The sequence below is a fragment of the Drosophila mojavensis genome, unplaced genomic scaffold (genome assembly GCF_018153725.1).
Source record: "Drosophila mojavensis isolate 15081-1352.22 unplaced genomic scaffold, ASM1815372v1 contig_74, whole genome shotgun sequence".
Lineage (NCBI taxonomy): Eukaryota > Metazoa > Arthropoda > Insecta > Diptera > Drosophilidae > Drosophila > Drosophila mojavensis.
This window is the reverse complement of record NW_025318899.1, coordinates 6,529,344-6,556,453: the sequence shown is the minus strand read 5'-3', so window position 1 is coordinate 6,556,453 and position 27,110 is coordinate 6,529,344. Positions and strand designations below refer to the sequence as shown.

Genomic DNA, 27,110 nt, shown 5'->3' with positions numbered 1-27,110 from the left:
TTTGTTGTTATTGTTGTGCGTCTTCGGTCTTGTCTGGTTGTGTCTGCATCTCAGACTGAACAGCATCAGCAGCATCAGCTTCGGCATCGGCTTTGGCTTTGGGTCTTTTGCCTCTTTTGTCCTGCGCATCGTTCATTCGAATTTTCCCAGAAATGTTAATTATAATACACACACAGACACACACACACACACACACATGCACAGACACTCACTTATACATACAGACACACATATCTTCATACATAATTACTCGCATTTTTGCCATGTGCATATCCTGTTTATGCCTGAGTTTTGTTAATGCGCTAAATAAATTTGCATGCTATGCGTTTTTTTTTTTTGTTTTCTTTCATTTTTGTTTATTTTCTCAGCTTTTTGGCGCATTGTGAAAAAAGAAAGAAAATAAATAAAAAGGGGCGATCGAAGGTTGTTTTTTTTTCGCCTGGAATTCGGGTTTGTTTGGTTTACTTTGAGCTGCTCTCAAAGGTGTTCACATAGTTCTATTATTACTATTAGCTATGGGAAAAGGATATGAAATGCCGTTACAGCTAGTTTATAAGTGGACTCATTTACCTGATTGCGAAATGTCAATCAAATTTAATGAACAATTGTTAGACGATCCCAGTGAAAATGGACTGTCAATGTTTCTCAAAGAAAAGTTAAGAAATGAAAGATAATAATGAAATATTTAATTATGATATCATTCTCAGGAAACTCAAATTAGGAAACATTTGTTGAAGTAAACGAAAATGTGAAAGTCTTTTGTATTATTAATTAATGTAAATAAATGAATATGAAAATAACAAGTATTAACAAGTATTTTAATGCAATATAATATAAATTTCTGAATAAGATTTATTTAAAGTTTATTATGAACAAAGATTTTTATGTGGAATGTTCTAATTAATTAAATCATAAAATATTGACATTAAAAAAAATATATATATATGAAGTGAAAAAAGGCAGGTAATAAAAAAAACTATAAAAAATGCAAGTAAATATTGTAAACAAGTGATTTAATTACGATGTAATAAATGTAAAATAAAATTTCAAAATCTCAGAATTTGTATAGTAAGCCTAACTAATGTAACAACTTTTCAAGAAGTCATAAAAAATTTAATTATATTGAAAAATGTATAAAACGCTAACGCAAAATGAAAAATGAAAAATGTTTAAACAATTTCGTACAACGCAATTTTTAAATTTTTCTATTATATGTGTGAAATGTCCGCCATTATGTTTTTCGACGCTCTCGAAAACAACAACAACAACAACAGTGGCGGCGACAACAACAAGCATAGTAGCAGAGAGCGATTGTGAAGCCCTCCCACTTCTCGTGCACCCCATGTCTAAGAACGACAACAACAAATATGTCAAAATTAAATCTATCTCGCACTCACACGCGCATACAGACACACACATCCATATATTTCGCTCCCGCACACGGCAGCATATACACACACACACACGCGCACACATTGGTGCTAGCGCCAATTGATCGCTCACACGCGCATATGTGTGCCAATTTCTCACCTACACAGGCGCACGCTCTTTCACGCACACACGCGCACAGAGGCGCGCACGCTCTCACGAAATAATCGAGAGGGCAGCGATACCCAGCCACACACACGCATACCACAGCGCACTCTCTCACGTTCGTATACTAATCGCAATGAGAACGAGACGAGTGTAACGTGGCGAAGCACGAAATAATCGAGAGCGCAATTCACAGTCCCATACACGCATAAGGCCAACTAACGCCATGCGACGCCAACTGCGACGGCGACGGTGACGGCGACAGCGACAGCGACAGCAAAAGGCATTGGAACAGAGACGGGTGAGGCGAGAGGAGTCATTGCAAACCAGTGTTGCAGTGGCAAATCGCGCAATACCAATCCGCATTCCAAACGAAAGAGGTTAGACCTCCTTATTCATTCACTATTTTGTACGTTGCATCCAGCAGCAAAGGCGACGGCAGCAGCAGTAGCAGAGAAGGCCGGAGGAAGCGGAGTAGCAGGCGCAGGCGCAGCAGCAGAATGCACTTCTTTTTTTTTTTTTTTTTTTTTTCTTAAATTGTGGTTGGGGCTGCTGCTATTGCTGTTGCCTCTGCTGGCAGTGACTGAGGCTTGGCGCTTGGCATGCGACTCGAACTTTGCTTGATGTTTAGCTGTTGAGGAAGAGATAGCGAGACAGAGAGAGGGAGAGAGAGAGAGAGAGAGGATATAGAGGAAGCTATTTCAACTATGCCTTTAATCACTCTCTCACACAGATCTATCGATATTTGTTGAATGCTTATATTTATTCATCATATTTTTAAATGATTCTCGCCCGTTGCCTTGCCTTCGGCTTGGGTTTGGCCAATTCTTTGCACAACCTGCGAATTACAATAAATTCCTTAACCGGCCGTGTAATCGCGTTATCATCATTATTTACAATAACAGCAATGCAATCAAGAAGTGCGTACACTGAGCGAAATGCTCAAAGGTTGATGAACTAAATAACCTAATCAATTTTTTATTCTAATTGGCAAAGAATGTGAGCTAAAAAAGTTGCTAATAAGCTACTGGGAAATACAAAATATGTTTTAATTTTAGTTAAACTTCATTTAAGAGGTGCCAAATTTTTTCATAATTCATATTTATTTACATTTTCAATTTTTACGAACTAACTATAATTTAAAAGTTATAAAGGATAGAATATGTAAGGCATGATCGAAGACCAGATAAATAGACTTATATAATGATACAGATAGAAGTAAATATATATTAATATAACCTATATGTCTCGATATAACTGTTTACCTACTGATCGATAGATCATAACGCTATAGTGATCGATTGCTAGATGATGATTAGATTGATACATATATACCTACATATATTATGAGCAAATAGACATACAGATAATTATATATACGTATATAAGATACATGGAAAGAAATAAAATAGTTAGCTATCATTTCCACACTAACTGTCATACTTTGTGTTAGTGCATATTCGCTCAGTGTAAAAATGCGTATCTCTATTAGATACTAGGTCTTCGTTTTCATGCGTTCGCTGCGTGTTAAGAAGCAGTCGCTGTTGTTATTGTTGTTGCTGTTGTTGCTTTTGCTGTTGCAGTTGGTCTGCCTAATAACAGCAACAGCTACGCGACGGCAGCAACAACAACAACAACAACAACAACAACAACAACGGCAACTTGCATACGAAACAATTTGTGGCAACTTTTGAAAGCTACACAACAACAACAAGCCCGGCATGCCAGACGTGTGTACATACCTACACATACTTCAATGTTACCTAATTAGAGTTTACAAGTAGAAGTAGACGCTGTCGCAGTTAAAGCAACAACAACAACAGCAACAACAGCATGATTCATTGGAATGCAAAGAATTTTTATATGTTTCTATCTACATATGTACACACGCACCTACATATGTGCGTGCGCTCGGGTGTGTGTGTGTGTGTGTGTTGTTGCCTTTTACAATTTTAATATGGACGATGAATGATTTTGTAACAGAAAAAAAAAATATAGGCAAAAGAAGCAGAAAACATCAACACCCTAAAAACATCAAGGCAAACACTGCGCATGTGGAATGCGGCCCAACCATAACAAAGCAGATGCACCAGAGTAAAAGAGAAAGAGACAGACAGAGAGAGGGAGATTGGGGCTGAGACAAAGATCGGGTGGTGGTAACAAGGCCCCAACCAGGCTGTTAGACACACAGACAGACAGACAGACAGACAGACAAACTGAGAGACAGTTAGGCAAATAGACAAGACAGACAGACAGACAGACAGAGATAGACTGCGAGTCAGTCAAACGAGACAAACAGCTCCCAATAGATAGACAAATATTCATCATGGCATCAACGCTTGTAACTTTCATATGCCACACATGTAGAGAAAAGTGAAGCGTTTCACAAGTCTTATGGGATTTTCAGATATTCCAATTAGCAATGAGAGAGTCCTAGCAAAGCTTTAGTTTAGCTTAGGAAAGAGAGAGAGACAGAAAGGGAAAGGAGGAGAGATAGATAGAGAGAAAGGACAGGGTAGGGATTGGGTAGATAAATCATATATCTCTATTACTACATGGCTCCTTGATTGATGAAATGATTGATTGACTGATTGGCGGATAAACACAGTCCATCCCTTAGAAAAATGTTTTCAGGAATATTCCAGAAGCAGATTCGGAAAATTTATGGAAAGTCGGAGCAAATTCTTATATTTTATATATTGCCTACAATATCAATGAAAACAGATTTGTATAACAATCATTCAATTTGGTCTTTCATCTAATAATTCCTTTCTCACACTAGGTATCTAAATATAATATATAAGATAAAATAGATATATATCATTATTATATGCATGCATAATTATCATATATATTTTTAAAAACTCAGTCAATCCTTGCGGGGTATATATCTACTATATAAACGGAAAACTTTCAAAAGACAGCTACGCCAAAGACGGTTATCACTAAGAGAAATAAAAAATCGTAGGATAATTAACTTATAAATATTTTATTATATTTCATTAAAGATAATCTTCTGATAACTAGAATACACTGTGCAGAGTTAAGCAGATTCATAAGACTAAGGCAACCCTTTTATATCCTTTAAGCTAAACTTCATTTAAGTTCAGGAATTCGTATAAAGCTAAAAACTCAAGTTGCATTCCCTTTGAAATCGAATTACAAAGCATTTCAGCTTTTATGATTCACTTTAAGAGGTCTTGAGGCATGCGAGCATTCAGTTTTGTAGTGGGAACTCCCAAGAATTTTCAAGAAACCATAATAGCAAAGAGATACGATACGATGGCCATAGTGGGAAATCCCAGCATCAGCTTTCCACGCAGACAAATGCACAAAGAGACAGAGAAACGAGCAGACGATCGTCGACCTAGAACGGTCCAGACTATAGAAAACTCAAGTGTCTGGCTTTAATAATGGGATTGCATTGTAGGCGGCGTTACTTCAAAACGAAACCAAAACTGCATAACAAACAAATTGGGCATATTTTTTGTTGGCCTCGCTGCGTGTGACAGGCCAAGTGGCCGAGGCGGCTGGCCGAGGCTGCTGTCTGGTCAGCGCTCAATTTGGCATTTAGCATTAGGATAGGGTATACGGGGTATCGGTCTGGGCAACGCCAACGCCAGCGGCATCGATGCATTTTGCAAAATTCGTAGAACCCATTGAGGCATAGGCCAGAGCATTTGAAATAGGAGGCGCAACTGCCAACTGGGATTTTCTTGAGAAGAAGCAGCGGTCAGTTGCATTTCTGTTTTTCCCTCCCTCCCGCTCTCTCGCTCTCTCTCTCTCTCTCTCCGTCTCTCTGTCTCTCTTTCAGTTTTGAATGCATCGATTCCTGGAAGAGACCACCACCAGGGGCCATTCCATTTAGCCAGCCAGGCCTGCAATCATTTCTGCTGACAACAACTTCCTGTGTGCCACAGATTACCCTACAACACAAAAATGTCAAGCGATTAGTGTGCGACTCACTCTGTCTGTGTGTCTGTCTGTGTGTGTGGGTGGGTGTGCCAATATCAAAGTGAGAATGCCGCAATATTATGTCCTTGTCCTGCCCTGTCTCAAGTGTGGGAAGTGATGTGTTGATTACAAAACAAAGCGAATGGGAACAAGTTGGGCTGCTCGAGCTCGAAATGAACGACTAGGCGATTCCCAGCAACGGGCTACTGGACTTCATCGATTATCGTCAAATGTGCGAGGCATACAAATGAGAGTTATGAGAGTACACTTAAGAAAGACATATATTAAAGACGAGCTATAATAATAATATACATATATAATAATGCAGATGAATATCAGAAGAAACATTTATTATAGACAAGCTAAAATAATAATAAAACTGAATATTACAAAAAAAATGATCCACTTTTTGTCCATTCTCTTCTTTTTCTACTTTCTTCCCTTCGTTTCTTTGATTTGTCCAGAATTTAATAGCACCTTGTTCTCTTATATTTCATCTCTGCTGTTTCCCTTTGAATATTTCCGCATCGATTCATTTCATATTCCGTTCCCTATTTTATCTCCTATTAATATCTCTATTTATCCTTCTAATAATTTGTTTTGCATCTTTCTACTTTTCTTTCTCTTAACCCTTCCCCTATCATATTAATTTCTCTTCTCTTTTCTATTTTCTGTTCATTCAGCATCTAGTCATCCTTTTCTCTCTTTTCAAGAAATCTCTTCTATTTATAGAATTATGGATTCAACCCAACTCCGTCTACCCATTCAACAAAATCAGTATACCCCACCGTCAGATTTTCAATGAGTACAAAATAGAACCCATGACCTCTAACCTATTTAAGAAGGACATCAAAAAGTTAACCGTTCACAGTTCCAAGAACTGCCCAAGATAGGGAGGAGTTTACAGTAAATACAGTAAATACACCAAATATGCAATCAATTCTTATCGATCGTTGCAGCGTGAGACACTTTCGATTCTCACCAAAAATAAAAACGAAGAGCAAGAAGAAGAAAAATTCAATTGCAAGAGAAACCATTCATGGCTTCTCGAAAATCTTGGAACTAATTTGTGCTCCGTTATCGACTCGACTCGACGCAACTCGAATCGACACAATGGCATCGATCTATCAGCCCTAATAAAACACATGTTGTTATATAGGGGAACAAAGATGCTGCGGCAACAATGCAATCTCAACATTATCAAAGAGCGTTTTTCGACGTTTGTAATCCAATCTTGGGCTGCTTAACTCGAATGTGGGAAGCTAAGCTAAGTGCGGACTGGCAATCGCCAACCAAATTTGTGAATAATTTAGACAAATTATGATTTTGATTTGCCATGGGAATAATTAGGGATCGTTTGATATTTACATACTCTATAATTTACTTTGGAAGGAAAAACTATAATGATAATATGATGAATATATATAACATATTCTAATCTGTTATGCGAGCTCAATTTGCCCATGTTCAGTTAGCTCTCGTAACAAAGTGTCCTAGAAAACTCATCAAGTATATGCTTAGCTTAGTCTGCTCATATATAATACTTTGTTTCAGTGTATTCCTTAATAATTCATACTAAATCTTCTTCCCTTTCGCATCCATCAACTAGTACTACTAGAGATTTGCTGGATTCCATTTAGCTGTTTTGCTGCATCACAATTTTACCTCTAGACGCCACATGAGCTACAACTTGAGCGCTCCCTCCCTCTCTCCCTCTCTCTCTCTCTCTTTCTCGCTCTCACTAGCTCCTCTGTTTGCTTTAGCTTTTGAAGTTGAAGCGACAACATCATCACCATTGCCAACGCCATCAGCAGCATAGACTGCGTCTCCATTTGTCCGCTGAAGTGCATTGTTGTTGTTGTTGTTGTTGTTGTTATGTTAAGTGCGTGGCGTGTTGGGTCTGGGCCACGTCGCATTTGAATATGAAAAGCATGTGATATGCGGTCCACTGGAATGCCTGGAATGCAGTCAGCCTGTCGCGGCGCTCCGCTTTGCTTGAGCTCTGGGCCTCTCTCATTGTTATCAGCCAGCATTAGGGAGTGCCACATAGTTTTGCCTACCTTAAGCAACCTGCAACGAGCGACATGCAACTGGCCATGGCCATGGCAACAGCAACTGCAACTGCAGCAGCAACTGCAACTGCATCTGCCATCTGCATACAATGGATCGCACAAAGGCATTGGTAATTTTTGCCAAATAAGGCTAGCCACAGCAGTAGCTGCTGTTGGGATACCAGTATTGCTACACACATACACACACATATGTATACACACGCATATATATATACATATATATATCCACATTCAAGTCCAACGGTCATTTTCATCCAAGAATGCGGAAGAATGACTCAAGCAACTCGCCGCAATAATTCCAAAATAAATGCTCAAGCAAAAACCAAAGAAAAAGCAAAGCAAAGAATGGCAAAGGAAAAGAAAAGAAAAGCGCTTAGCGTTTCCATCTGCTTGTGTCTGCACAACATGTGAATATGCGTGTGTGTGCGTATGTTTGTGTGTGTGTCTGTATGTCTTTGCAGACTCGTAACTAATGGCTTCTTGACAAGAAGTTAATTTTGACATCTACATATATCCAAAAGCCAAAAGACATGTTAATCAAGTATTATTTATATCAATCCATACCTACATATATGTTAAAAAGTTGGCCATTTAAATTTAAAAATTGTAAATACAAATTTAAATTTAGAAATTCTAGCATAGAATTAGTAACAAATAATAAATAATCAGAATTTATGCTAGCCCCCAAAAATATTTATTAATGTTTTTTTTTTTTATGTACACATATATAAATAAATGTCAAATATGCATATATAAAATTTAATTCAAGTCCTAATTTTTTTTTTTTGTATTTATTTATTTGCTTATTATTATTTTTAGGCTCTAAACTTCATAATATTATAAAAAATAATACAAATAAAGAATATTTAATTTATATACATATTTTTTTATATTTATTTATTTTTTATATTTAATCTATTTCTACACAAATTTAATTTAAATATTAACAATATATTTAATATTAGTAATTTTTATAAATTTTCCAATATTAGCTATGCATGAAGATCTAAGTAAAGATCTCATTATCTTAAAGTTGCACTTCGCTTAAGCACTCAAGTTTCCAGTCGCATCTACCAAACTTGGGCAATGACTAGATGTTAATGTAGTACAGTATACAGTATTATAATATATTTATCATATTAATTAATCAATTACAAACATCTTAGAATTTAAAGTTTTTTATGTAAATTCATAATATGTTCTTCTTGCCATTGAGAAACTTTTCCACAGACAATATGTTCTACCTATTCTCTAGTGAGAATAAGAAAATCAATATATCATTTTTATCATAATTTGAAAACATATCAAAATATTGAATACAAATTTTCTTAATACAAATGTACAATCTATTAATTAGAGATATATAAATCTTTTAGCTAAATATACACGCAATTTTTTACATATTTAAAGTCTAGAAATCGTAGTCTATAATCAAAGTGATCCCAAAGCATATAAAGCTTTTGCTGGCCTGTTGCACAGCTTTGGTTGTGCCTGAGCTTTCGTTGCTTTTAGAGTCAGCTTAAAGCTCAACTTGTATCCCACTCGGGCATCGATTGCCGATGATTTCTTCGATTGGAGCCTGCAGAGCGCCACCTAGAGGGCAGCTGTGCCGTTGTCTATCCAACAATCAATCAAAACATCAACAGTAGCAGCAGCGGCAGCGGCAGCACTGCCACGCCCACTCCCCTTAGCTTCCCTTCCGTTGTTGGCTATGTTTAGCCATACACTCAGACAGACACACACACACACACACACACACACATACACATAGAGACAGACAGCGATGTACATCTGTGATCTAACAGTCTGTGACAAATTTTATTTCTGTAGCGGATCGGCGACGTCTGTCTCGTTCCGTTCAGCCCCTCGGCACGCCCCGCGCGCCTCCTTGAAAAGCGCTCAAAAGCTAATGTCACTTCGCAGCATATTTAAAAGCACATAAAGATGTTTATACCAAAAATAACATGAACAGCCAAGAAGAACGACCAGCCCAGCACACACACACACACACACACACACACACACAGGGATAGACAGACACTCACACACACACACATATATACATAGATCACTCCACCTCCCACCCCACCCCATCGGCAGACGGGACTGCGGCCCGTGGACGAGAAAGTCAAAAAATAGCCTAGCGACAGCCCAAAAATAAACGAAGCAGTAGACGAAGCCAACGTCGCCGTCGCTGCCAGCGTCGCAGTCGCAGTTGGACCTGGCGATAATGTCGCAATGGTGGCGCTAGCCGTACGCATGAGCTGCGCCAGGGCTGCTACCCCTGCGAGAAAAAGAAAATGAGGTGACTCATGCCCGGCAGGAGAGTTCGACTCGCCTCGGCTCCACTCGTCAGATCCTTTCCAGCATGCGCTCTCTGACCCACATTCGTTGCCTACTTATGGGCGTGCCCAGCTGCCAGCTGCCCATATAAGCTGGCTAGCCTAGCCCTGGCCGTCTGCAAATTGGTTGCCGCCTGGCTCAAGGAGACGCGGGGCGGGGCGGGCGGCGTGGCCTGGCCCGGTCTGGTCTCGTCTAGTCGCGCCAGCAATTCAACTCGTGTGTATCTGCTGTTTGAGTAATGGACTCTGCGACTGCGACTGCGACGAGCGCCGGGATACGGAACAGATCTATGGGGCAGACGTAGACGCATACGTTTAGAGAGCGTGCTATTAGCATGCAGCGGACAGTGAGGCGGCGCTATATGGAACGCACTGTAAAAGGGCTGAAAGCAATGAGAGAGCTGAGCGTAGCAAAGACTTTAAATATTCTATGAGGTGTGGCAAACGGTGGAATCTCTCAAAGTTGTTCAGGGATATTATATCATATCATACTATATACATATATACTACATTTTCAAATTTTGCCAAAGTGATCAATGTATTTGTAGTTCTTAAAGACAAACCAAATGCGTTATGAATATCGATGTAAAAATAGAGAAAATACTGGAGAGCTTATAAATATGAAGAGCTACAAGAGCCCTATCCATCTTTTAATATTCAATTTTTCTTTGTTACCCAATATAAACTGCTGTAAGGTAAATAATAAAGTCGATATATAGAAGCTATACATAATATATCATAACTATCTATTTACAATTCTTATTTAATTATTATATCTCACATGTATTACTTGGAAACTTATTCCTCTATGTACAAAATACAAAATAATGCTAATATATAACGAGATTCTATATTCCACAATTCCCTATATATTTCTAAATTTAATTTTAAATATCTAGAAACCTTCCCGGCATAGCCATGTCTCACTGTACATCCATATGTATATATGTAGACTACATGCTAGATCATTTCTATAGCGTAAATTCAAATTCAGATTCACTTGCCCACAAAATTAGAAATTTAAACCAGCAGCAACAGCAACAACAGCAACAACAACAACAACAACAACAACAACAAAATAGCAACATTTTTGAGCGTCTAAATAAAGTAGCGAAAAAAAATCCGAAACAAGGAATAAGCAGAGAGCTTCAAACAGAATAGAAGATCCGAGCGCACAGCGAGAAAACTGAGGAGAAAGCAAAAGAAATCAACAACAGGGAAAATCCATCCTAAGCGTATGTGTGTGTGTGTGCAGCAAGCAAAAGTTTTATTTAAAGTTATATATATATATAGTAGACTATATAGATCGTCCAACCTTTGCCTCTCTTACTCATGCGCCCGCTCCCGCTCACACACTGTTAGTCTGTCTCGCTCTGGCCCACTGCGCTGCGTTGTCTATTGGGGCATTGTCTGGGAATGCCCAGTGCCCGCCGTATTGTGGCAACCGGAATGCGGCGTCTGTCGCTGTCTGCCCCTGCCCCTGCCCCTGCCCCAGCCAGTGGCAGGCCCTTTGTTTGATGAGGAACTGGGGGCCCGCGGCAATCGAGAGTCGAGAATCGAGACAGACAAAGTCGTACAAATGCATTCCATGCTTTCTATATAGCCATGGCTAGGCTACATGGGCTATATGGGCTATATACCCTTAATCATTGCAACTCAATCATCGCTCGAAAATAGCAAAGCACACCCACACACACACACACACACACACACTTACCCACAGACAAATCTCTCTAAACGCATTTCCGTTTATTTTTGGGTTGCCATTCAACGAGGGGGAGGCCCCACTGTGCCGTGTTGCGAGAGAGAATGAAGCGAATCCCAAATGGAATTTCAATTCAACTAAAAGCTCTCAAGTGTAAGCCTTAAGTAGGGGACTTACATATCCATTCGATCTAGATGATATTATTGTTTGTCTTTCGATTTGGTTGATCGTGCAGTCGGCATTAGGGTGGACCGCACAAACAAAAACAGAAAAAAAGCACACGCCTAATCACCTGTCCACCCTAAATCAGCTCAAGGCCCCAACTTGAGTACGTTTTTCATCTTGTGCAACTCCAAGTTCAGATCTTCAGCTTTTCTGCCTTTGGGCAACTTTTGTGGTCCAGTGTGCAGCATCCATAGCATCCACAGCAGCAGCCGCCGCATCGGAGCGCAAAACAAAACAACAACAACAAGAAAACACAGCGACCAAAGACAAATTCTTGCGTTTTTCCAAGAATTCACTCAATAAACTCAAACAAAACCCAAACATTTAACAAACGAACGAACCGGAGGCAACAACAACAGCAACAACAACAACAACAACATGCCACAACAAGCAAAACAACAACAAGCAACAGCAACAGCAGCATCAGCGGCACTCAAACAAAGGCCAAGATAGAAGACCAAGTCACAGAATCCAAGACGCAGCCGAAGTTGCAGACGCAGTCAAAGTCGCAGACGAGTTGCGAGCAAAGCACAAAAAACCGAATACGACAACAACAACAACAAGAATGAGAAGAAAAAAAACAAAACAAAAAGAAAAACAAAACAAAACCTTAAAGGCGAACCAGGAATTCCAGAGACGAGAAGACCGAAGAGAGTTCGAGTTGGAGTTGGAACTGAAACTGAAGCTGATGTCGTGGAGTGAAACTTATTGGATCTGTAGGTGGAAATATTTACAGATTTCATTGACTTAACATCAAAAATTTTATATATTATGAGGAGTAATAAAATTAATGCACATAACATGCAATGGCCTATTCAATTTTTCAATCCAAAATTTGCGAGAAAATGAGAATATACAAATTTATTTAGTTGTAAAAATAACGATGTTTTATAAAATATTGAGTATTGAGATTTAGATTGTAATGTTACAGTAGAATAGAATTCAATAGGTTTAATTTTGAAAAGGTAATGCAATTTGCATGATGATCCTGAATATATGAAAGAAAACTTCGAGAAATTTTGAAATCTTTAGAAATTTAGAAATTTATAGTAACTGTTTTCATGCAACTGTTGAGATTTGTAACTCATATTAGGTAAAGCTAAAATTCCTAAAAGTTCAAAATTTCAAAAGTTGTAAGAAAAACTTACTATAAATTTTATGAACTTAACTTTAAAGTCTTGAAAACCATGAAAATTTTAGAACTTTAGAGCACTATAAATGGAATGATTCAGTGTTGGGGCTCCTACTGTATTTTCTAGCATACTTTTGGGCGAGCTTTTCACTGCATAATTTTAAGCATGAGAAAAATTAGATGGGAATTATTTTATTGAATTTTACTTTTTATTTTTAATTTAAAATTAAATATATTGAAAAATTAAACCCTATTTTACTGTAGTAATACTGAAAAATAGATAGATATTTATGGTTTTTGAGTAGTGAACAGAAAAGGATTTGTGATGGACCTCTAAACGAGTGGGAAAAGCTTATAAGAGAGAATAAAGCATTAGTATCTGCTGTACTCTAGTGTTGGTAAACAGCAAAAAAAAATGAATGTGCAGAGGATGAGTGTGGAACCTATATGGATATCGAGTAGGGAGTGCGAATGTGGGCTCTAGAGAGTCAATGATTTGCTTAAGATGTGGAGACAATGAATCAATGAATTATGATCAACATTATGACTACTTCATAATACTATAAAATTTTGATATTCAAAATTGAACTTTGAATGTGCAGTACGAACTTTTAGGGTGTGGACTCTGAGGGTTCGATATGTTTCTAGAAGAGAGTATGAGAGAATGAGTATGAGTCGAGAGCTTCTATCGTATATAAAGCCAACAACAATGACAAATTGAGTTTCCCGCGAAAACTGCCCATAGCCAGTAGAATCTAGGCTGCAGTCCGAGTCCAAGTCCAAGTCAATGTCATCATCGTTGTCGTCATCTGCTCTGCCAATGTTTGGCTACTGATGGCGCTCCTGCTGCTGGCCGACTCCTAAGCGTACCTGGCGAATCCTCTAAAAATTATTTATTAACATGGTAGAAATTCGCAAACAGGTTAAAACGACCAATCAAAACAACAACAACAAACTGCAACGACAACAACAACAAGAACAATAAAAAGCGGCGGCAGCCAAAGACCCAAAGTGCAGATTATATTAAAAGGCAGTCAGGCAGCCAGTCAGACAGACAAACAGACAGAGAGACGAAGAGACAGACGGGCAGACGGCCAAGCAGCCAAGTTGGAGTTGGAGTTGGAGTTGGGCCGACCGACTGGCAGACACATTTCGAAAAGGGCCAACATGAAATTCCACGAGAGTCATTGACTTTATTATTATTGGTTGGCTGGCTGGCTGGCGGCTTGACGTGGCTTGGTTTGGTTTGCTTTGGCTCGCCTTTGCCTTGCCATTGGCTTGGCTTTGACTCGAGTCGAGTCGAGTCGAGTCGAGCTGAGTTGAGTTGAGTTGAGTTGATTTGGTTGAGCTGCTTGCTTGCTTAATTTTCTTGGGAAAGTTTTTTGTTGAAAGTTGGGCGGCCTTTTTATTACTTATTGCTCACTTCTCATATATATATTATATACATATATATGTATATTCTTTCATTCTTACTCTTCTTCTTTTTACTTTTGCAACTGAAGTAGTTGGCGAAACTGAAATACTTTGTAATCATTGGCTCCATGGTACATGGGTCTGTAGATATCTAGCTTAGCCTTGTTTCAGTGCAAATATTTGCAGTTATCAGTCAAAGTGGATTTTCAGTGTTATTTCGGTGTGGGCAACCTCTAACATAAAAGATTGTACTGCTTAGGTTTAGATATGAGATACGAGAGCTATTTATACGCTTACTTCTTCTGTCAACACAGCTACAACCGCCAAGGAGAACTTTTGAAGTGTAGCATAGGAAATTAAATTTTCAAACAGCCCTCGAGCTTATTGATACTTATCTATTTATATTTATATGTTTTATTAACACTTGTACCCACATTTATGTATATTTATAAGTTACTTAAGGTACTAAACCCTTTTCTCGAGCCTCCTCTCATGTCTTACAGCCTCTAATTAAATACCTAGTCTATTTTATTCACAACAGATATTATTCAAATTTCCCCTTTGCATAACAACATTGAAGCATCCCATAAAAAATACGCTAAAAAATACCATTTTTAAACAATTCGCCAAGTCCATCTACGGCATATTTCATGCTGTTAAACAAGCAACTCTCTCATCTCAGCCAGCCATTCCTCCATTCCAGCCATCCCTCTGAAAATGAAGTTTTTAGCAAATTCAATTCATACCACGCCTCATTTTTCTTGGTATCGCTGATTTGGCCCAAATAAATAAAAGGCTGCATTTCGTGGCCCTCTGCAAAACGAATGACAGCCCGAAAAGCGCACACACTCTAACGATCTTTGGCATTTATGGAATTTACAGAGTATTTGCGCACTCGCCCTCGCCCTTCCATAGAAATCCGAAGCCCAAAACTCTGAACGAGGCAAATTGATACTTTATTTATAGCGAAAACGAGCGAAAATTGGGCGCAGCAACGAAAGCTTAAATAAGCAGAAAGTTTAAAGTTTTTTTTTTTTTTTTGCAGCAGCAGCAGCAGCGACAGCAGCTCTCCTTCTTTTTTTTGTGGGCGCGCAAGTCAACAGAAATCAGCGCTGCGATCCGAGCTGCGCACGAAGCATGATTGTGTGTATGTGTGTGTGTGTGTGATTTGGCCAAGCACTTTTGGTCCATTGGGTTTTAGAGGGAGCTGCCTCTATTGTTGCTGGTGCTGTTGGTGTCGCTGCAGCCGCAACCGTCGTCGCCTGACTCGTTGAGCATATGAATGAATTTATGCTTTTGTTATGTTGTTTTTTTTATGCGTGTCTCTTTTCACCGGAATTCCATTCGAATACCTTATACGGCACTTTATTTGTACAACTGTGTGTGTGTGTGCGTGGGTTTTTGTTATTATGCTTTATGTTTGATTCGTCTCATTTTGCCGCGGCTCATCAATAAAAGGATACAAATTTGGCTATTCAGCATTTTTTTTTTCCAATATATAAATAACTTAAATAAATACCATAACTAATACCAAATGCATACCAAGAGTAATGCAAATGCCTAACTAAATACCATAACAAGTATTTGTTGTTATTCCATTGTTATTAGTTGGTCGCACTTTTTCCAAATCACAAATTTTTCATGCAATTGCAGAACGGCGAAATCAAAAAACAAAAAGTAATCAACAATTCCGCAACTTGAGGCAGGTAGTCAGACACTTTGCTAGGTCAAAACAGCAGATACGTGCAAGCATTGCTGTTGTTGTATGCGCCTTGTTATTGCTTCCCACGAACATTAATAAAACTGACACGTCTGCCATATGCCAAACTTCAGCAGCGCCGCATATTTTGGCTAAAACGTAGTCGACCTCGAAATGGCAGCACGTTGCAGCTTGAACTTGAGCGTTACAGGTTTTAAAATAGAATTCAAATTTGCGCGGGGGTTCTTGTCTTCGCTAAACACATTCACTTAAGGCTGGCAGTGCTGTTGCTGTTGGCTGCCACTGAGTGCGATCAGTCTGGCAGCACCACACAGCTAATCGCGCGCTTTTCAAGCAAAAAGCTTTGCTGATAAGAGAGGCTAATCAATGCAATGCACCTCAATAATTTCTTATTAAAATTGAGCTCTGATAAGCTGAGCTTTTTAATAACAAGCGACAGTTAGGTGAATTGTCATTAATAAAATTGCTAGCCATCTGCTGCCGATACAAAGCCCGACAACAAATAACAAAACACACACAAGCAGTTATACAAATCTGGAGCTGATAAGGAAAATAGCAGCAACAGCAGCAGTAGCAGTAGCAGCAGCAGCGCAGCAGCATATATACAAAACAATTATGGACACAGCTCACGTAGTACACAAATAGCGGTCGCTCGCAACACAACACCACACAAGTTTAATTGCTATCAGCACAGTTGATTGAAAGAGAGACCCCACCGGACAAAGCAAAACGATGCGCAGCCTGAATCGCTTTCGTTTGATAACCTTCGATGTTACCAATACGCTGCTGCAATTTCGGACCAGTCCCGGCAAACAATATGGCGAAATCGGTGCGTTGTTTGGTGCGCGCTGCGATAACAATGACCTGGCCAAGAATTACAAAGCCAATTGGTAAGCAATTGAGATGGCTACAAATAAACCACAGTTGAGATTTCTCTCTCTCTCTCATCTGGCAGGTATAAAATGAATCGTGATTATCCTAACTTTGGTGTGGACACATCGCCGCGACTTGAGTGGCAGCAGTGGTGGCGTCAGCTGATAGCAGGTAAGCGATAAACTGTGGCTGCCTCTCGGCTCAAGTTCAAAGTTCAAGAGCTTAAAATACATTCTCGTTGCTCCGGCCGGACAGGCACCTTTGCAGAGAGCGGAGCAGCCATACCCGATGAGAAATTAGATAATTTCGTTAACCATTTGCTGGAGCTGTATAAGACGACGATCTGCTGGCAGCCATGCAACGGCAGCGTGGATCTGCTTCAGCAGCTTCGCAAGCACAGTCTAACGGACAACAAACTCAAAGTCGGGGTCATTGCCAACTTTGATCCGCGACTGGATGCGCTGCTGCGCAACACAAAGCTCGATCGATACTTGGACTTTGCGCTCAACTCGTATACGGCCAAGGCGGAGAAGCCACAGTTGGCCATCTTTCAGCGCGCCATGGAGGAATCAAAGCTTTCGAATCTGAAGCCTGCCGAGTGTCTGCACATTGGCGATGGACCGACCACAGACTATCTGGGCGCCAAGGAAGCCGGCTGGCATGCGGCACTGGTGCATGAGAAGAGCTACTCGTATCTGTCCAAGAAATACGGCACGGACATCAAACGCAATCACGTCTTTCCCAGTCTCTATGACTTCCACAAGAAGCTATCGGATGACGCGGTCGTCTGGTAGAGAGCAACAATAAAAAATTGTGCGCTTAAAAAAACAGTTTCATTTATATTTAACAAACTAGGCTTCGGGCTGGGGCAGCTGGGCTATAAATATGTTGCCCAGTGGATTCTGTGGCTTTTGGCTTTCGTGATCGTATTGCGGACCAATGGCCCATAGCGATTCCAGATCATAATCCTCGCGAGCCTGGGGCGAAAAGATGTGCAGAGCAATGTTGCCTAAGGGAGAATATATTAGATGATTTATTTAATGCCATAATTTTTAAGAGCATGGCAGTTGCCTACCCAAATCCATGGCCATCCAATCTCGACTTTTCTCGCCCTCGATGCGAGGCAGTATGTCCCCTTTGGAACGCTTAATCTTGAACATGCGGCGCACAAATTCCGCCGTGGCCAACATATGGCGATAGCTGCGTCCGCTACAAACAACTAGATGATCCACATACTTAAGTTCCTCGGGCACATAGCAAACAAATATATCATCCACATTCTCCTTGCGCAGTAGCTCAACCAAATCCTCAACATCGAAGACGCCGCGAATACCTCCTGCAAGGGATTAGGTATAAATAATGCCTAATCAAGGTAAAGTCTCGAACTTACTCTTCAAATTAAGACCCATATACTGATCCTCTTGGGCATCTTGTGGCAGATCTTGCTCCTGATAACGAGCCTCCTCCACATCGAAGATTTCCAGTGCTTCATCATCGCGGAAGACTTTGTATTTATTTTGCACGCCGCCAGCTACAAACGATTGTTGTTCCTTTTCAACAAGTTTTGCATTTTTCTGCGGTTCAGGTTTGCTGAATTCATGATGAAAGCCACGTAAAATAGGCACGCTTAAACGTGTATCCCGAATTAATCGAAAAATACGCGTTTTTATCATTTTTATTTTAACCAAGAATTATTACGCGACTAAAAACAGCTGACTGCGAACGGGCGGGCCAACTTGCTTCACTTGTGGGCCAGTGTGACCATGTGTTTATGCACTAAGTTGCCAATCGATAGAACGATAGGTTTTGTTGCTCGTCATCGAAACATCAATTACTGCTAATTTTGCGGAAAGAAAAAAGGCGAGAAGGAGAAAAACATTACTAATCAAGACTAAACGCACGCATTTGGTGTTTTAACACAGTATCAATTGAATAATGTGTCAAATGCTGACCGTTTATAGTTAATTATTTATAAATAATCCCCGCCAGCATTCGCGGTACAGCGTGTTAGCAACAGACGAACAACCAACCAACAAACCGTCAGACCGTCGCCGCAGTAGTCAAATTTTCTTACGCACTATTTGCTCGGTTGTTTCAGAGTCGTTTGTGTCTGTTGGTGTGTCGGTGTGTGGAAAACAAAACGCAAAACGTACGAAAAAGAAAAGTAAGCCAGCTAGCGAGCGAGCAATAGCAGCAGACATTACAAATAAATCGAAATTCTAAAATAACAAGCAACACACACAATCATAATTAAGTGTACAATGAGTGAGAAACGTGCTGCAACGCCGACAAGGGATAATGCCAGGCTCAAAATCGAACAGGAATATAATGACAAAAAAAATGGATCGGGTTGGAATCGATACTACAAGGTAAGTGTACCACCATATCATTGTATATTGTACACCTAAAGAGGAACAGCTACATACAGGCCAGAAGCAGAGCACGAGCAAACACGCACACACAACCACAAGCATGTACATTACACACACTCACAGGCATTCACTCGGGCGCACACATACTATTTTATTCCTTTTTTCATTCGATTTCCACGAAAATGTGATGAGTGCGCAAAAGGCTTCTGCAGATGCCGATGCCTCCAACACCACCACCACTACACATACACATATACACGGCAAAAAAAAAAAAACAACTACACATGTATGCGTGTGTATTCGTGTAGTGTCTGTGTAGGCACGCCGCTCACGGTCAGCCCCACTGTGCTATTATTTTGTTGTTGTGTTGTTGTTGTTCCCATCGCTGTCATGTGAGCGTGCGCCTGTATTTGTAGCTTTTGGTGTCGGCGTTGGTCAGCAGCCGCAGCAGCAGCAGCCCAACTCCGGTCTTTGGCTTTAGTTTGTGGCGCTCGCGCAGCGCTTGGCCGAAAATTTCACAGGCACATTCTCTCAAACACACACACACACACACATGTAGAGAATTTGAGTCGCTCACTGTCGTACACGCACACATGCAAAGCATCGCTAACGCTCACCTGCTGCACTTTGCATGCGCTCTCGCTTGTTGCTCTTGGATGCTGCTGCTGCGCTGCCTCTTCTTTTCTCTCTTTTTCCCTGAAATTCGCTTCAGTTCTGATACACTGTGGCCATTTTCTGCACTGGACTTTTGAATGGGCATGCAGTCAAGCGAACTGCTACGATTAGGATTGCCAAAAATGGCTTTGACGTTATTTTACTATTATTGATAACACAAATAGAGAAAAAAGGCGGCGTACACCTCGCAAGCATTTGGAGTTCTGCGAATTTGTTGTGGGCATTTATACATAATTCTGGGAATTACATACGTATTTGTGTATGTATGTATGTGTGTTTATGTTTTGAATTTCAATTGTTTTGATTGCTATCCACTGATACATATTTGTAATTGTTGCTTACTCTTCAGCAAATGCATTAAACAACACTTACCGCAGACACACTTCTAGTGTTGTAAAGGAGCACAATTACAATCTGTCTGACGAGCGAACGTAAATAAAATTGGCAATGCACAGGATTTGCCAATGCAAGTTGTTTAAGTCTCTCGCTCTCTTTCTCTCTCTCTCTTATTCTCATACACACACGCATACATATAGAAAGGGCATAAGTCTCGGTGTCTGGGCCTGGATTTCTTTTCAGCTTCCAATGCTACTGCGGCTGCTGCTGCTTCGTCTGCCAGAGCTGGAGTTTCTGCTTTATGGCCAGTTCCGGCGAATTGTGTCTTCAGCTGTTGCTTTAGCCCGCTTCTTCTTTGCCACTCACTTGAATTTGGATTTCACGGAATTTAACTTCGCAGTTAGGATGACATTGCCTGCTGCGTATCTGTGTGTATTGTGTGTGTGTGTGTGTGTGATGCGTATGTATGTGTGCTTGAATTTTTGTGTAATGAACTCAATTTGTTCTCAGACCGCCATCCTTTGTGTGCGTGCGTGTGTGTGTGTGTTTGTGGGTCCTTTGTGCGCAGCGAGGATAATCTAACTTTCCCACTAACTCGACATCGGCGACAGCCAAGCTTGCTGAAATATCCAAATTGTTTTTCGCTTGAAAGCATTTCCTTTGTACAAACGAACATTTCCATTTAATTATGTTCCTCCTCCTCCTGCGCCGCCTCCAACAGACACAACATAAATAATAATAGCAGCAGAAAACGTTTCAAATTGTTTGTTATGCTTTATGGTCACTTTAAGCTACAATTATTTACCGTATTGTGCTGCTTTCTTATGCTATGTTTTTGCCTTTCTTTTATCACCTTTGCTTTGGCTTATTATGACAGTAACAGCAACAACAGCAAAATATCACGCAGACTGTGACGATCGCGCTGCCCACATTCTATGCGGTTCGTTATTTGTTGCAATGAAATTCATGCAGCATGCAATTCCCATACCACGTAAAACATGTGGCTACACAAGGTGTATATTAGCTGTTAAGTGAAGTCGACAATATTTAGCTTGTATTCAATGGAAAGAAAACATAATTATCGATTGGGAAGTGAGAACGGGAGTGAAATATTAAGAAAATAATTAAATCCTATCTTTGTGATTCTCATAAATTGAATAGAATGTTTTCATTTTTACAATTAAATTTCTTTTATTAATATTAAAAATTAAAAATCTTCTTGAACTAAGTTAACAAAAAATCTGCAGTTTAGTGCTCATTTCGTATGTATGTATTTATCTATTGAGTAGACAATAAATTGAATCTGTTTTTTTTTTTTTTTTTCTCCGGATAAACAGTTGTTGATAAGAAAGAAGTGCGCTGGTAACAGTTACAGTTCTGATAAGAGAATTGATGCTTATCGCAGATATTTTTGGCTTATACGCATATATTGTATTGTTCCTGAGCCGCTTATCTCGCTCTCCCCTGTCTGTGTCTATCGCGCCCCTCGCCCCTCTCTTACACACTCCCGTTGTTATCGGACAATGTTCTTTTCAATTAAATTTCATAACACTCGCCACAGTCGTCAGCCTCAATTTGTGCTGATTATCGAGGAGTGGCTTGACGACTTAATATAACTGATTCACCTACTTAATGACGAACTGACAATTAGCAACTGATTTCAGTTTTTCGCACTGCAATCAGAAATAAACAAAAAAAAAAAAAAAAAAAAAAAAAAAAATGCGTCGCATACAATACCACGAAATGAAACAACTCGAGCAGCAACAATAAAAAAACAAACAAAAAATAACTGCATTAATGCCGCATGCCTCGTTAGTCATAACTCATCTGCCTCCCCTCGCGCTCACTGCCTGATTCACTCGCCATTTACACACTGAATGTAAATTGCACTACTTAGCCAAGTGGGCAGCAATTGGCTTTGAGCTTAACTTAACTAGAGTGGATCAATGGCATTGAACTTGTTGTTAGCGGTGGGTGCGATATGAAGAGTGGGGCTTATAATTGCGCCAATTGATAACGAATAACAGTTATCAAGATAATACCGTTGGCCAAGCAATTAGTCATGCCAGCTCTCTCAATCTGCTTGGCAAAGAGAATAGACACGGCCGGCCAAGCCAATCAGTCGCTATGCTAAGATAACGCAACTTGTTACCCATGACTGGCTGTCGAGCACGCAATGTAAGGGCAACCCCAAAAAAATTTAATTTACTATCTATTTGCATTTTGTTTTCTGCATAATTGTGAATCACAAGGCGAAATTCCGCAATGTCATAATTGATTGTGCTCATTGTGTTTTTGCTTGCAGGAAATATGTGAAATATGCGAACGCGGGGCCAAAACGCAAATGTACACCACACTGGAATCGGATCGTCCACAGAATCGAGGACTGAATCGATATAGAGATGTCAATCCCTATGATCATTCGCGCATTGTGCTAAAACGCGGCACTATTGATTACATCAATGCCAACCTGGTGAAGGTGAGTCAGTGAGACTTCAATTAAAAAACCATCCAAGTAATATCGTTCCTTTCAAATTTCGAAAACAATCGACAGCTGGACCGTGCCGATCGTCAATATATACTGACACAGGGTCCGCTGCAGGATACGGTGGGTCACTTTTGGTTGATGGTCTGGGAGCAAAACTCACGCGCTATTCTAATGCTCAACAAGCTGAAGGAGAAGAAGCAGGTTAAATGCCATCCCTATTGGCCGGATCAGCTGGGAGCCAATAATGCGCTTAATCTAAAAGATGTTAATCTGTCTGTGGAGCTGATTCGCTGCGAGAACTATCAGAACTTTGTGCGGCGGTGGTTCAAGTGAGATAGCCTTACGGAAAAGCATGCTTGACAAACAATTACTAATTTATCTCCTATCTTAGATTAACTGATCTCGAAACGAATAAGAGTCGTGAAGTTATGCAATTCCATTATACAACCTGGCCGGACTTTGGCATACCCAGTTCACCGGATGCATTTCTAAAGTTCTTACAGCAGGTGCGCGACTCAGGTGCACTCAAGGAGGACGTCGGTCCAGCTGTGGTCCATTGCAGTGCCGGCATTGGACGATCTGGCACATTTTGCTTGGTCGACTGCTGTCTGGTGCTGGTGGACAAGTATGGCGAGTGCAATGTATCGAAAGTACTGTGCGAACTGCGCACCTACCGACTGGGACTTATACAAACGGCTGATCAGCTGGATTTTTCATATCAGGCAATAATCGAGGGCATCAAAAAACTGAACGATCCTGTACGTATATTGACGACCAATAAGAAATTACGCTTGAATTTCGATTTCAAATAGATAAAGAGTTCATAAGAGCAGGCCACATCGACCATCACCGTTTAAACAGACCTTTGATGGGTTATTGATAATATTGTATAGAAATTGTGTTGCAAACTAAAATGTTATGAATTAATAATTGATGAAATGTAGGTAAATGTTTAAAACAAAATCAAAAGTTTGTTTTATAAAACCGTATGCTTTAAATCAAATATGTTAATTTGTAATTATTTTAGCTTTGCTAGATGCTTTTTTGAACTTTTTAAGTTTTTGAGTGAATTGTGGACGTAATGCTTTATTTTATTTTTTGCGATATGTTTTGCTAATTTGTATTATTTATGTTTGCAGAGCTTTCTTAGTGCTGAAGAGCCAATCATTAGCAATGAGACGGATCCGCACATGCAGGATGAGCAACCGCCTCCATTGCCTCCACGTTCTCATTCGCTGAACTTGCCACTGGCGCCCAATACAGGTGGAGTGCTCTCTCTGGATATGCGAGCAGCGCAAGCCAATGGTGACAATGTGACCATAGGCGATGACAATGGATTAATGACCACCGATAAGCAGACGCTGAGCAGCAAGGATGCTCTCAACAATATCATAAGCAGTCAACCTGAGATCATAAATGCCGAAGTAGCAGATAGTTTGCTTAACAATCGTCCACTCCCGCCGCTGCCCAAGTTGCCAAAGCATAGCGAACTGGAATCGGATAGCGATGACGACGACGAAGCCTATGATGACAACGAAGATGATGAAGATGAGGAATATGAGAATATTAATGAGCACAAGGCGGAGCCAGCCAATGGCGATGTCACAAACCTTAAGCCCCATGAAGATGATGTTAATGCCAACAGCGAAAAGCCAACAGCGATTGATCAGCACAAGGTCAACGGCATTGATGTGACGAGGTATATAAGGATGAAAGATATAAATATATATAAGATAAATATTATTATTAATTCGAATTATGGTATTTGCAGTACCGGGGATGAGCTGAAACGGCGAAAACGCAATGAATACCAAGCAAATCTGGAACAGAAAGTCAACGAAATTAAGCGCAAACAGCGTGAAAACGAGGACAATCAGCAGGCGGCGAAAAAACGAAGGTCATTACTCACATATATTGCCGCTGGTGTTGTTGTGGGCGTCATTGCCGTCTACGCGTACACGAAGCTAGGTTAAGTCCTTGCCGTTAGCCACAGAAAACAGTAGTAGACCGTAGAAGTTGTAGCAATTGAATCAGAATATAGTGGCATAGTAGCGTGACAGTGATTCCCAATTCTGGGCATATGTATCTATGTATGTGTATGTATATGTATGTATGTAGGTCTTATCGAGCTAACATCAAATGTCAGCGCGACACAAATTCTTGCACACACACACACAAACACGCACAGAGATACAAATACACCCACACATACACACACGAGTTGGACAGCGAACAATGCGATGATAAAGTCGCATTAGTTGAAACGATAATGACAATGCAAATTAGGGAATTTTTTTTATATATAAAATAAAAAAACAAGAAAAAAACAGGACAAGAAATAAAACAACAGCAACATTTAAAACTTAGGAAAGCACAAAAGTTAGATTCTTGCGCAATAGACTGACATTTTAGAACAAATTTTTCTCGATACACTTAACAAAAAAGAAAAGAAAAAAAAGCAAAAACTATAACAATGAATGAAACATACGCAAACAAAAAGATGAACAGAACAAACCTTAAAACATATATATCTATCTATATATCGACTTGAATTAATCGTGCAAATGCATTTTTATTTTGCGCTCGCTAACCTATGTACAATTTTTTCACTTATTTGATATGAAATAAAACAAAAACCTTATAAGAAGAAGAAGAGAAAGAAACGTTGCTATCTAAAATATTTTATATGTATATTGTGCACGACCGACCACGCCCATGCCCACGCTTCACTTGTTGTTAAACACTTACGTTTCGTAAACATTTTGAAATACCAGTCTGTGCATGCATATATATTCATATACATATATATATCTAAACATATATATGTATGTGTATCCGTACGCGATGTGTTGTTATTTATGAGGAATTATGATGAAACACACTTGTTTTACTAATTTAACGGCAATGAATGCATTAATGTGCCAAAACAAAAACCAAACAATTGAATGGAAAAATTAATTGAAATGAAAAAGAATATGGAAATTATTGGAAAGCTAACTTTGCGCGCTATTTTTAAATTTACTTTACCAAAAAAATAAATAAATAAAAAAAAAACGAAGAGGAGGAAGAATAAGACGGAAATGAACAAGAAAATTAAATTGAAAGTGGAAATCGCAAACGCCGATTAAAGCAATAAAAATAATGCAAATATGTAGCACAAAAATAATATATAAAATTTATATATATACATATATAAAATAATGGAAAATCTATATATAACATAATATATGATACGAGGGAAACATTTTGTATTCTAACAATAGCATTAAAATATATGTGAACTTAAAGCAGATAAGATGATAAAACAAAACAAAAAGCAAAAGAATGAGTTAAACTATTTAATGGTTTTTAGTAGTAAGATGCTATCTTTGAACCCCCTCCTTCACATTTTCCAGCATATACAAAAGCATATATATATATATACATTATATATTAAAATACACATAAAATACGTGTAGCGTAAGAAAAAAGCGTCACCGATGAAGAAACGCAAGTAAACCTAAATGAATTATTTTTATATGTGTAATTCACAAATTTAACAACTAAAATTTAACCAACCACCCACAATGAGAAAGCGAGTGCGCTTAGAATGACGACGACGACGACGATGACGATGATGATTTTTATAATATACATACATATATAAACCTATTAAAAATACATATTTATATAAAATATATATTTAAAAACAAGTAACAAATGAACAATACCTATAGTAATACCTAGTTAACTGAACATTGGCTAAGTACACTGACACAAATCCAACAAAAAAACACACACACAATAATATAAATATATATATCTATATTTATAAATATATATCTCATTCGATATATATATACCTATATAAATATATATATTTATATGTATATGCCTAATGAGTAAAGAGACAAAAAACGAAAGTATTCAAATAAAGTTACATTTAAGATACAAAGCCAAGCCAATGAGGTGACGTTTTATTTTTGAATTTTATTAAAAAATTACGATTTCAATGCTCTTATTTGATTACAGACGCCCGAAACACCGCAATATGCCAAAAGCAAAGTAAGCTGCCTGCAAAATCGACCCATTTGTCAGTTGGGAGGTATCCACAACGCAATGCACGATGAACATATCATTTCCCACGTTTGTAGAAATTAATTAGAAGAAGAAAAGCGCGAAGCAAAAATAAACAATTATTTTTTAAATGATGTTTTATATATTTAAACGTTTTTTAAATTTATTCAAATATAACGAATTTTCCATACTATCATCACGTAACGCAATGACT

General features: G+C 39.2%; 3 protein-coding genes and 1 long non-coding RNA gene across 5 annotated transcripts; 3 read left to right on the top strand and 1 right to left on the bottom strand.

Annotated features, from left to right (window-relative positions):
• Positions 1–6,182: 6,182 nt before the first annotated feature.
• On the top strand, positions 6,183–6,925 carry LOC122757490. The gene is made up of 2 exons (XR_006357537.1): positions 6,183–6,393; positions 6,447–6,925. It is a non-coding gene; the product is annotated as an uncharacterized LOC122757490 (long non-coding RNA).
• A 9,787-nt stretch (positions 6,926–16,712) lies between these two features.
• LOC6581605 (rhythmically expressed gene 2 protein) lies at positions 16,713–17,797 on the top strand. The gene is made up of 3 exons (XM_002007295.4): positions 16,713–16,986; positions 17,052–17,140; positions 17,225–17,797. Exons 1-3 carry the CDS (start codon positions 16,829–16,831, stop codon positions 17,761–17,763), a joined length of 786 nt encoding a protein of 261 aa, XP_002007331.1. The 5' UTR covers positions 16,713–16,828; the 3' UTR covers positions 17,764–17,797.
• On the bottom strand, positions 17,789–18,742 carry LOC6581604 (mitochondrial assembly of ribosomal large subunit protein 1). Its single transcript, XM_002007294.4, has 3 exons — positions 18,360–18,742; positions 18,045–18,305; positions 17,789–17,978 (listed from the first exon to the last, which is right to left on the bottom strand). The coding sequence occupies exons 1-3, from the start codon at positions 18,640–18,642 to the stop codon at positions 17,821–17,823; spliced, it is 702 nt and encodes a 233-aa protein (XP_002007330.1). The 5' UTR covers positions 18,643–18,742; the 3' UTR covers positions 17,789–17,820.
• Positions 18,743–18,810: 68 nt separating this feature from the next.
• LOC6581603 (tyrosine-protein phosphatase non-receptor type 61F) lies at positions 18,811–27,041 on the top strand. 2 transcript variants are annotated; one of them, XM_015161942.3, is made up of 7 exons: positions 18,811–19,338; positions 22,658–22,831; positions 22,907–23,169; positions 23,232–23,598; positions 23,980–24,539; positions 24,612–24,737; positions 26,852–27,041. In XM_015161942.3, exons 1-7 carry the CDS (start codon positions 19,231–19,233, stop codon positions 26,886–26,888), a joined length of 1,635 nt encoding a protein of 544 aa, XP_015017428.1. In that variant the 5' UTR covers positions 18,811–19,230; the 3' UTR covers positions 26,889–27,041. The 2 variants fall into 2 exon arrangements, with proteins under 2 accessions (XP_015017428.1, XP_002007329.1); XM_002007293.4 differs by lacking the exon at positions 26,852–27,041 and having other exon boundaries at positions 18,812–19,338; positions 24,612–26,774.
• The last annotated feature ends 69 nt before the right edge of the window (positions 27,042–27,110 follow it).

Bases quoted from the DNA above. Each gene is read 5' to 3' on its own strand.
- LOC6581603 (XM_002007293.4), top strand. From the start codon at position 19,231: ATGAGTGAGAAACGTGCTGCAACGCCGACAAGGGATAATGCCAGGCTC. The intron at 19,339-22,657 runs GTAAGTGTACCA...TTTTGCTTGCAG, and splicing joins GTTGGAATCGATACTACAAG to GAAATATGTGAAATATGCGA. The intron at 24,540-24,611 runs GTATATAAGGAT...TGGTATTTGCAG, and splicing joins AACGGCATTGATGTGACGAG to TACCGGGGATGAGCTGAAAC.
- LOC6581605 (XM_002007295.4), top strand. From the start codon at position 16,829: ATGCGCAGCCTGAATCGCTTTCGTTTGATAACCTTCGATGTTACCAAT. The intron at 16,987-17,051 runs GTAAGCAATTGA...CTCATCTGGCAG, and splicing joins AAGAATTACAAAGCCAATTG to GTATAAAATGAATCGTGATT. The intron at 17,141-17,224 runs GTAAGCGATAAA...CCGGCCGGACAG, and splicing joins GTGGCGTCAGCTGATAGCAG to GCACCTTTGCAGAGAGCGGA.
- LOC6581604 (XM_002007294.4), bottom strand. From the start codon at position 18,642: ATGATAAAAACGCGTATTTTTCGATTAATTCGGGATACACGTTTAAGC. The intron at 18,306-18,359 runs GTAAGTTCGAGA...AATCCCTTGCAG, and splicing joins TATGGGTCTTAATTTGAAGA to GAGGTATTCGCGGCGTCTTC. The intron at 17,979-18,044 runs GTAGGCAACTGC...ATTCTCCCTTAG, and splicing joins TTGGATGGCCATGGATTTGG to GCAACATTGCTCTGCACATC.